The sequence below is a fragment of the Bos indicus x Bos taurus genome, chromosome 5, assembly GCF_003369695.1.
Source record: "Bos indicus x Bos taurus breed Angus x Brahman F1 hybrid chromosome 5, Bos_hybrid_MaternalHap_v2.0, whole genome shotgun sequence".
Lineage (NCBI taxonomy): Eukaryota > Metazoa > Chordata > Mammalia > Artiodactyla > Bovidae > Bos > Bos indicus x Bos taurus.
The window spans coordinates 90,011,617-90,021,815 of NC_040080.1; the positions used below are offsets into that span (position 1 = coordinate 90,011,617).

The following is a 10,199-nucleotide window of genomic DNA, read 5'->3' on the forward strand; positions in this document are numbered from 1 at the left end:
CTTTGGAACTCAGTGCTTTGTATTTACAAAAGAAAAATAATAAAAGAAAAGTCTGAAGCTATTAATAATCAGCTGAAGACAGGGAGCAAAGGCGGGAATCTGGGGGAAAGGGCAGGATCGTCTGCAGAGAGAAGGATGGGCTCTGGCACTAAGGAAGCTGAGGGTCCCAGCCTCAGGTGCTTCCCCAGGGCCAGCCCCACCCTCCCGCAGAGGCTCAGATCGAGGGGCCAGGAGCCGAGTCTCCCGCTGCCCACTCTGGTTTCTCCAAGAGCCTGAGTCTCCAGCTCCAGGGGCTGGGATGGCAGGGGACACTGAGGCCAGAGAGAGCCCATGGGTCCCACCGCCACTCCTCACTGTGGTGTGATCTTGGCAGCCTCGGCCCGAATGAGGGCAATGAGGTCCTGGTTGATAAGGAAGACAAATCGCAGGCTGGCAATCTGTGGGCAGGAGAGAAGGGTGGCTGAGGATGGAGGTGAGTCAGGCTAGGGCCAGGCCTACACTCTGGCTCACCACACCCCAGGGTTCACTGTGGCCTTTCCACCTCTCCCCAGCTCACCTCCACTACTGAGTTGTTGCTAAGGCGCCACTTGGAGCCACACAGCACAGGCCGTCCATCAATGTAGATGGGCCGCCGGCCCTCATTGGCAATGAAGAAATCACCATTGTTTTTCAATTTGATGACACCTATGGGAAAAGAAAGGAAAGGGCTATGATGGGATGAGGGAAGCTAGAAAAGGGTCTGAAACCCACATGTACCCTCTGCTTCCTGGGGACACTACAAGGCACCCAGCACCCCTAAGTTAGGGATCTTAAAATGCCAGCTCCTCAGCCCCTGTCTGTCCCCAAGGTTCCCATGGAGGTCAAGTCCCGGGGCTGGAGGGACTTCCTCATGCTGCTTCCTGCAGATACCTTGCTTCCGGGAGATCTTCCAGGCCGGACCCTCCAGGGACAGGTCCACATCAATCTGGTTGTCCTTGGTCGCTCTGCCGAGGGTGATCTGGGAAAATGGGGCAGGTGAGGGCTGGGACCTGAGGAACGGGAGGGGTCCACACAGGCCAGGGAAAGATGAGAGATCAGGACCAGACATAGAAAGGGCTGTGAGGGGAAGATCAACAGGGGGGGAACCTCGCAAGGGGGTGTGGGGATGGGGACGAGGACAGGGAGGGCTGGGCTGGCCTCACCTCTCTAGAGCGCATCAGGTACCGCACCATGCGGCCCCGCAGCACTGCCAGGGTCTGGTTGTCGAAGTCTGGGGAGCTCATGCCTGGGGGAGAGCAGTTCGTGTCAGAGAAGAGCCCCACTGTGGAAGGCAGGGAACCAGGCCAGGATCCCCTGAGGGAAAGGAGCTGCAGGTCTAGGAGAGGAGGGTAAGGCCAGCCCAGCAACCAGGGTGCTCGAGGTGTGGTGAAGGGAGTGGGAGCGCGAGCTTGCTGGCCCCCCGGACTCCTCACCTGTGATGCTATCTACCAGCACCTGCCACTTATGGAGTTCCTGTTCCAGCTGCCGAATCTCCCGTTTCTGGCGCCGGTCAGCCACGGTCAGCTCTGGGGTGAGGTGGGGTGTAAGGGGTGAGGTCACCGGCACCTGGTACTATTCCTTTCTGTTCCAGCAGGAGCTCCCACCCCCTCAACGTTCCCACCAGGGCACGCTCACCATGTTCCAGGACTTCATCTCGCATGTCCCTGGGGGGCGAGAAGAGAAGGATGAATCAAGCTCCAATTCAAGCTTACCTGCCATCACTATTAGGTACTATTTGGCTCACTAGGGTCCCGCAGCCCAGCGGCCCTGTAGGCTGCTCCTCTGGTCCCAGCCGAGCCTCCTTCCCTGGAGTAGGGGTCATGTACAAAGGGTGGAGGTTGGGGTAAGGAGGGCTTAGCAGGGAGACCAGGCACCAACAGCTGCAGCTGGGACTCCAGGCCGAATATGGGCTGGGCTCCATGCTCTGCAGTGAGAGGCAGGGCTGGGTGGTGCGGGAGCTGCCTTGGGAGTCCTTGGGGGACACACGGCTCTCTGTGCCCTGCTTGTGACCCCAGCCACTCACTTGAGCTTACTGTCATCAATCAAGTCCTCTGCGTCGGAAAAGTTCAGCACTTGGTCCCCCTTGGGCAGCGGCTGCACTGAACGAAGGACGGAGGGAGGGTCAGTGCCAATGCTCCCACTCACCCCCGAGACGCTGGGCAGACAATGAGCAAATGGGACAAACTGTAGGGAGAGCCCTGTGGGGACGGCCTCGCGCTGAAATCAACAACAGCGACCTGGACACGGGTAACGAGTGCGTGCAGATCAGACTGCGTGCTACTCTGGCACAGAGCATCCCAGGGTTAGCTGGGGCAGAGGTGGTTCTAGAAAGTGCAGGGAATGAAAGCTGACCTTTGTGCGCTCTCTCAGTGTGCGAAGAGTTCCCGCTTACAGAACTTGCTCTGTGCAGGGAAGGCACGACTACAAGCTGTACGTTACAGACGAGCAAACAGAGGGCGGGTTAAGCTCTGTGACTTGAGTTCAGGACAGAATCAGAAATCAAGGTTGCTTTCCTGATTCCAAGTCTAAACTGCTCCCTATACTACATCACATGCTCCAAACATTTCCTGCCACAAGGAGCTGAGAGGCACAGGACAGTCAAGTCTCATTCAGGAGGTGTCAGAAGGGAGCCTTAAAGCCAGTGTTTTCAAACTGTGGGTCATGACGGGTTAACAGGCCATGAAATGCCTTTTCTTTCCAAAAAATAGAAATGGAATACAATCAAATGTAGTCAGATATCCACCAGATAATAGGATAAATACTGACTTTTTTTTAATGAAAAAGTTTTATGGAAGTTTTTCAGTTCTTTGTGGTCAAAATGTAGAAAGGGCTAGGGTCCCCAAATCTGAGAATTCCTGCTTCATGGTCAGTGGTTCCTAGGATTGCAATGTCTGCTCAGCAAGAGCTCCACTAGCTAGTGAAACTGCTGGCTTAGGAGCCTGACAACCCCTGAGATGTCATCACTGCTGGGGAAGCAACAGGGGGGCTGTACAGCAGCCACAAATGCTCCATCACTACCGCCTCTCCCCCCGCCGCCGTCACCTTAGTCCAGACTGGGTGGGAGATGGGGCTGGGGCAGTCACCCTGCCACAGCTGCCTGAATCCTACCAACCTAACACCCAGCTGACTTGAAAAGTAAGCAATTTATGCTCCCTATTGCTAGAGACTCCAAGCACCAAATAGCCAAGAAATCAAATACTCACAAAACATGACTCTTGAAAAGTTATACCTTTACGTTAGCAAATTTACACAAGATAACTTTCAAAAGAGTGACAAAGGAGCTAGCTGTAGCAGCAAAAATAAACTTTATCCGGTGTCTGCTCTCTCTGTGGGAGGTCAGTGACAGCTGAGCCTGGGCGAGCAGCAGAGATCTGGAAGCTGCAGGAATAAAGGAGGTGGCGCACTGCATACTGAATTCAAAGATCCTCAGGAAGAGAAGATGGGGCCTCTCCTGACAAGATTTCCTAAAATCCTCTGGTAGGAATCTTCTATTATCCAGAAGCTACAAGACCTAGTGAGTAGGGTGAAGGGCAGAACCACGGCCTGATTTTCAGATCAGTGTGAACCACTACATGGCAGCCAACACGCAATAGTACTTAAGAAGCGAGAGTAAAGTGTGCTCGGACTATGCAGGTCTGACCCTGAATCTTAAATCCAACTGAAGAGTTTCTTCCCATCCAATCGGACCACTTTCCTAATACTCATTAGGAGAGTGAGTGTCTTGTTGGCAAGGGAAGAGAGCGATTGGAGAGCATTCCGACCCCTGGGAAAGAGAAAGACAGGCAGCCTGGGTGTGAAGCCCCCGCGGGGATTTCTGAGTGGCCTGAAGGCAGCCCCACAGCCTGGTGGGAGGAAAGTGGAGAGAGGGAAAGGACAGAAAGGCTTAGAGAAAAAGGTCTTTATCTCCAAGGAAGGAAAGGGGGGAGGGTGAGCACCGAAAGAGACTTTTGCATTTTACTCAAGTTTGAAAGTTACTCATGAAGAAAATATTAACGTGGTATTTATGTAATTGTCAAACATGTCAAAAAAGCAAACTAATCGAGAAGTGGGAGACCCTTTGTTCAGTCTTTCTGCTCAGGATTCTAGGCAATTCTGGCTACCTTTACCATCAAGACCATTCCAGCCATGCTCCCTCCCTTTGGAAGTGGTTTCTGCTGCAAAAAGAGGTGAACAAGACCCTGGGAACCACTGAGTATTTGTTACAAGGCACTGAGGGCGGCTGCATCCAGCCCCCTCCACACTCATACATACGCACCCCCACGCTGCCAGATCCTGGGCCCAGTTACCTGTCTGGTCCTCCAATAGGTAATACTGCTTCATGAGCTGCCAGTGGGCCTGCAGAGCCTTGGCAGTACGGGCCAGGTAGAAGGCATCGGGGTGTCTGTGCAGCAGGTCCTGGAAGGTCTCCAAGGTGGGCTGGCTGGTCTGGAGGGCAGGGAGTATGCTCTGGGCATCAGGGTTTCCTTGTCCTGCCCCTGCCTCACCATCTGAGCCCCCTGCCCCAGTCCCCATCAGGAGATGGAAAAAGTGACAGCTCCTGCCAGCCAGGAGCCAGGCTTGGCTCTCCCAGAGGACCCCGTCCAGAGGCCCTGCAGGTGTCCATGTGTCTGCAGGGTAGGTCCCCAGGCAGTACAGCCTCCCTGCAGTCAGTTTTCCAGGTGACTGGTTCCCACCCTACCCTCTAGCCTTACTGGCCCTCAGCCTTACCGATCCCACTTTGCTCAGCAGCTGTTCCTCAGCCTTGCTAAACAGTGCCTTGCTCTGGATGGCTGCAATGGCCTCTGGGTGCAGCTGTCTCATGGCCTGGCAGGCCAGCCTGGGAAGAAAGGAGACAGAAAGCACGGCAGGGTTGAAGACATGGTGTCAAACAATCTGGGGTTCCTACTTCTTCAAAGCCTGCAGGCCTTTGCGATCCACAACTCAAAGATCCAGGCCCTCAACAGAAGAGCCCGAGGGTCATGAGCAAGGCACCTGTGGCCTCGTGGGTTTGTCAAAAACGTGAACAGGCAATTCAGAAAACTCAGGCTCCTGTGCTCAACCCTGCGAGGAGACTCAAGGGCACAGCTGCCTAGAGGCCAGTCCTGAGGGCAATCCTAAGACCAGTGGCTGTTCCTGCCCCAAGACCTTCGCCCTTACTTGGCTAAAGCGGCCACCCACTAGACACCTCCTCTTCCCCAAACCACGCCCTGCGCATTTCCTGGTGTATCAGGGCTGTGGCTATAGCTTAAGTGGCACCAGTGTCTGTGGGGTAGAAGATGGATGTTAAGCATTATTCTGATAACGTCAAATGAAGTGCCCGAGGAGGAAGTGTGTGTGTTGTGCGTGTGCACAGGTGTATCTGGAACTTGGACTGCTAGAACTAGAAGGGACCCTGGTGTTCTTCTGTTCCAACCACTTCTTATGAAGGAAGAAACTGTGGGAGGTCAGTGTGGGAAAGCTGAAGGGGACCGCCCTAAACCACCATGCATATGGCAGTAAGACAGGGCTCCCAGCATTCATTCTGGTGTTTTCTCTAGTGCTACTTCCTCGGCTTCCAGGCCCTTTTTCTCAGCATCCAGCCTGGACTAGCAAGGTTGATATCGGGAAGAAGCTTCCCCCCAAAGCCTGGGAGGTCTTGGTATCATCTCAGAGAATTCCAGGCCCCAGGGAGCCATGCCTCCCAGCCCCCTCCCTTGTACAATTCTTTCTGTTCCAGAACCAAATCCTGGTGTCCCCAGTACCGTGCTGCCACCGGGGCCAGCTCACTCACTTGGAGATGACAGGATCGTAGAGCAGGGCATACCAGCGCTCCTGGACTTCCCGCAGGGTGAAGCGGCAGCTGAACTTCACACCCAGGTGGACAGATGTCAGGTCATTGGTCTGCAAGACCCCAGAGCAGTTTGTTCCAGCTTTGGAACTGGGAAATACCCTCCCATGCCACCTCCAGACACTGCCAGGCTAGCTGGGGGCTGAGAACTGGCAGCAGTGGGGAAAAGGGAACAAGACCCCTGTGGTAGGAAGCACTACCTGCAGCACGGCACTGATGAGCAGGAGGTCGTCCGCAGGCTTCCAGCGGCCCAGGTCCTTGGTCACCTGCAGCGGCTGTTTGCTCTTCTTCACACGCTTGGTGAGTCCAGGGGCTGGGGCAGGGCTGGGTGGCACCGGTGTGCTGGGGGTCTTGGACACCTGGGCAGAGGGCAGGAGTAGAGTGAGCTCAGAGCTGGCACCAGGGCAGCTGGGGTTTCAGACCCAGAGCTTTGTACAGCCCCACCCAACAAGAAGCCACAGGCAGGGAGCTCAGCTTTCTAATACCAGCCCCTCCCCGTTCCCGCCCCCATCAAAGTACTTCTACACAGTCCTAGACCATATGGGGTCTTCTTTTTGGTGATGGTGCCCCCAGCCCCGGTGTGGAGGGTGGGTGGGGAGGATACCAGGAAAACACTCTTGCTGGTACAGTGTCTGGGGCCAGAGCAATGCCACCTGGGGGTTATTTTTACACCCAGCAATGCTGGGAACAGGCTGTCTGCTCCCAGAATAGATGCACGCTCTATGCCTCCCACACAGAATGTGATACAGGATGCGCTGACAGGGTGGTGGTGGTGGGGGGTATGCAGCAAGAAAGCGGGAGTAGTGAGATGGGCTCCCAGGAGGGAGGCATCTAAGGTTGGGGCTGGGGCGGCTTGATCCTCTCACAAGCCTCCTCTGCAGGGCTCTTGCCAGCTGGCGGAGGTTGTGGGGAAACACGAAATCTGGCACTGGCCCCCACCCCCTGCTACTCCCCATTCTCCCAATCCTCACCTTCTTCTTCTCACTGGAGGAAGGTTCGCTCCCCGAACAGCGCCCTGGTTCCACCCCACTGGCCCCCTTCGCCCGGGTAGAGGACTTAGCCAGGCTGCTCTCCACCAGCTCATCATCGAACTTCTTCCTCTTGATGAACCTGTGAAGAGTGAACCTACTCAGTGAGCTCTCCACGCCCCACCCCCAGTACCCACTCACCCACACCCAGCCTCCAAAGAAGAGCAGGTTCCCAGCAGTCAGAGTGCTCACTGCTCTGGCTCAGTGGTCGAGGCATGGAACCTCTATGCTCCACCCCTCTGAGATGACAGGGTACCACACTACAAAGACTTCACATCAAAGACCTAAGATCTCCCTCCCTTGGTCAGTCTCAAGGAGATACTCAGTAAGGTCAGGAAAAGCACAAGCCTCTGCCAACGCAGGCCCCAGAGGGGTGCAGGGGTGAAGGCATGCTGCAGTCTCAGTTTCTGGCCCTTCAAATCCTTATTACCTAGAGGAGCTTCTCCGTTTAGGGATGGTTCCCAAGGCCTGAGAGGAGGCCCGCTTCTGCCCTGCCAGTGACTCCTCATCCTCTGAGCGGCTGGCAGTGCCCGATGCCATGAGGGATGAATCTAGCAGCCCCTGAGAATCTAGAAAAAAGAGAAGTGGTGAAGTCAGAGCTCCTAATTGCCAAGCAGAGCCTTGAGCCTCTGCACAGGGGACCCCTCCTCAGCCCCCCTTTCCCAGCCAGCCCTCTTGGTCCCTCCCCTGCCTCCTTCACATTTGAGGTTTTAAGGTGGGAGTTCCTTGGCCATCCAGTCCCATCTGGGCCCAGACCTTCCACGCTGGGCAGTTCTCCCGGTGCCACGTGTCATGTCGTGCAGCACATGGTGCTCAGGTCAGACTGGTGATGCCGACACACCGGGCTCTGGGCATAACTGCTCCCTCTGCCATCAAAATGCAGCCATGCCAAAGAGCAGCAGCTCAACAGAAAGTCAGTCAATTGTGGCCTCTGCCGAGAGGTACGTGGGTGGTGCTGGCCCAGGGGGAGGTGGCAATGCCCAGCCAGGACCGAAAGACACACGTGCCAGGCACGGGGTGGAATCAGCAGATGCTTGGCGCCTGAGCGTTTGGGGAGCTGGCCCGGCCTCATACTACCTTTGTCCATCCTCTTACAGTCCCAAAGCCACTGGTTCCAAACCACAGGGCTAGAAGGAAGGGTCCCACAGGCTCATCCAAGGATTCTGACCAGGTGAGCTTAGAGGCCGAGAGGAGATTCTGCAAAGGAGAAATGAGGCTCCCTGAGGCTCAGATTTCCATCTGGCCAGCCTCACCTCCTTATACTGGAACTGGTCCTCAGCATCCCATAAGCTAGCAAAAACACCAGAAAAGACACAATATATTCTGCCAATATGACCCTAATAAACCAGTAGCCTTTTGAAGGTCACCAACATCTCTGAGACAGTGATAAAAGCTAGGGACCCTAGAAAAATGTACACATTTCAGGAAGTTCACAAACCCCTCTAATTCTACTAACAGCCCCTAGGTGAAGGGCCTTGACTCCAAACTAGCAAGAAACAAAAGATTCTTGGCTCACTTCTGCTTTGTCAGCTGCCCACTCAGCTCCCCTCCCAGTCCAAAGCACGGGAAAGGAAAAGGAGATAGGACTCCAACCAGTCTACCTTTTTTTTTTTTCATTTGAAGCTTTGGGTAAAGATTTAGAGGGCGTTACTTCGTGGAAGTTGAAAAACGCGGCTTGGTCACTGAGCAAACATCAACCGCCGTCTGGGGGACCCTCGCCTAAGACCCGGAGAACTCAGGTGCTGGGGACTATCCGGTCCTGCCCCTCCTGATCAGGGACGCTTCTGACCAGGAAGCGCTCGTCAAACCGCTCCATCGGATACGGTTGGGAGTTCAGCCACTTGGGGAAAGGGTGAATAGCCCGATGCCGCCGTTACACTGAGGCAGGGTCTGCGTCCCCTTCCTTCTCTGGCCCTCCGCCCTTCGTTCTCCCCGCCAAATGCACACCCAAAGTAGGGAATTTGTCCGGGTCTGTTTCAGGGGCTCGGGATACAAGTGGTGAAGTCAGTACTGCAACTCAAAAGCAAAGCGCCGAATGAACCCTGATGCTCTCGGAGCCTTGATTCAAGCCCCAGGGGCCGGTGGCGGGGGAAGGGAGTCAACTCCCAGGCTAATTCTCACCCCACCTTTGGCATGCTACCTTTGCGCATGCGTAACTTCTCGGACCAGATTCTGGCCCGGTCCGGCCCACGCATGCGCAGATTTTCGGGGCGCTACCGGGGCGGGGCCCCAAACCTGGGGGGATCGTACCCGGCAGCATTCTGGGAAACCCCATTTCACCCCCAACTCTCCTCAGAATCCTCAAAGGCGAACCGCGAAGTCTCACCATTCCTAGGCTGCCAGTTCCAACACTTTCTCCGCGGCGACGGCAGCAGCCGCAGGGCCAAGGCCGGCTTCCGTGAGGTTCGTCTACTTCCGGGTCTACGAACTAAGGGTTGAGCAATCCCTTCCGGTTCGCCCCGACTACGTTAAGTAAAGGGGCGTGGCCATGGTACCGACGATATTACCGTTTTGTGTATCAGCAGAAGTTAAAGTCTTTCCTAATTGAAACACCTTATTGGGAGACATCAGGTATTATAGGCCCCAAGTTGGAGGAAGTGATTAAAGGGAAAGGCGAGAGTTGGAGCGGGATAGCCTGAGCAGCTAGGTGAGGCAATCTTGGGAGAGGGTGGGCCGGAGGGTGGGGCCGCACAGCTACTAGATTTCGGCTTCCGAATTTTGCCGCCTTGCTAGAGATCTAGGATTCTGATAGTTTCCCAGGAGCACTTATAGATTGTTTGATTCCACCAGCGGTTTTAGAGAAACTACTCTGTGGCAGGCCTGTGCTAGGCACAATATGAGGAGACGATGTTGAGGAGCTCCCTCCAGCCGGAGAGATGTGGCATATAGAAGGGGCCGGGAGGTTGATGTCTAACGAAAGGATGGAGAGTTGTGGACCGCGGCTCTAGAAAGCAGAGGCCAAAGAGAGAGAGAGAGAGAGAGAGAGAGAGAAAGAGAGTAGAGGCCCTGGGAGAAGAAGTGCCCATCCAGTCGGCCCCACCACGCCTGGATTGCTGGAGGGAGCTGTTGGCCCTGGGAGGTAAGACGACCCGCGGAAGCACCTTCAGAGGAGAAGCCCTGAAGATGGGAGGACAAGCCTACAGGAAAAGTTGGGCGTTTGAGGGTGTGAGAGGTGCCTTGAGAAACCAAAAAGACTGTCCTCTAAAAGAGAGTTTCTATTTGTTTCATGCTCCCTTGGAGGGACACAGAAGTGTAATAGCTCTAAAGAAACATACTGCAGCTCAGAATAAGAAAAGTACAATTCCAAAGCTGTCTAGCAGCTAGGTGGGACTCCTCAGTGTAGGTGT

General features: G+C 55.1%; 1 protein-coding gene across 4 annotated transcripts; it reads right to left on the reverse strand.

Moving 5' to 3' along the window:
* Position 1: 1 nt before the first annotated feature.
* Positions 2-9,292, reverse strand: MCRS1 (microspherule protein 1). 4 transcript variants are annotated; one of them, XR_003511223.1, is made up of 15 exons: positions 9,179-9,280; positions 7,930-8,049; positions 7,283-7,421; positions 6,796-6,934; positions 6,025-6,183; positions 5,768-5,877; positions 4,726-4,834; positions 4,305-4,443; positions 2,042-2,117; positions 1,654-1,682; positions 1,452-1,544; positions 1,182-1,264; positions 910-1,028; positions 557-684; positions 2-437 (listed from the first exon to the last, which is right to left on the reverse strand). XR_003511223.1 is itself a non-coding variant. In XM_027542771.1 (15 exons), exons 2-15 carry the CDS (start codon positions 7,937-7,939, stop codon positions 351-353), a joined length of 1,389 nt encoding a protein of 462 aa, XP_027398572.1. In that variant the 5' UTR covers positions 7,940-8,049; positions 9,179-9,279; the 3' UTR covers positions 2-350. The 4 variants fall into 4 exon arrangements, 3 of the variants coding, with proteins under 3 accessions (XP_027398572.1, XP_027398573.1, XP_027398575.1); XM_027542771.1 differs by having other exon boundaries at positions 910-997; positions 9,179-9,279; XM_027542772.1 differs by having other exon boundaries at positions 910-997; positions 7,609-8,049; positions 9,179-9,279.
* Between the last annotated feature and the right edge of the window lie 907 nt (positions 9,293-10,199).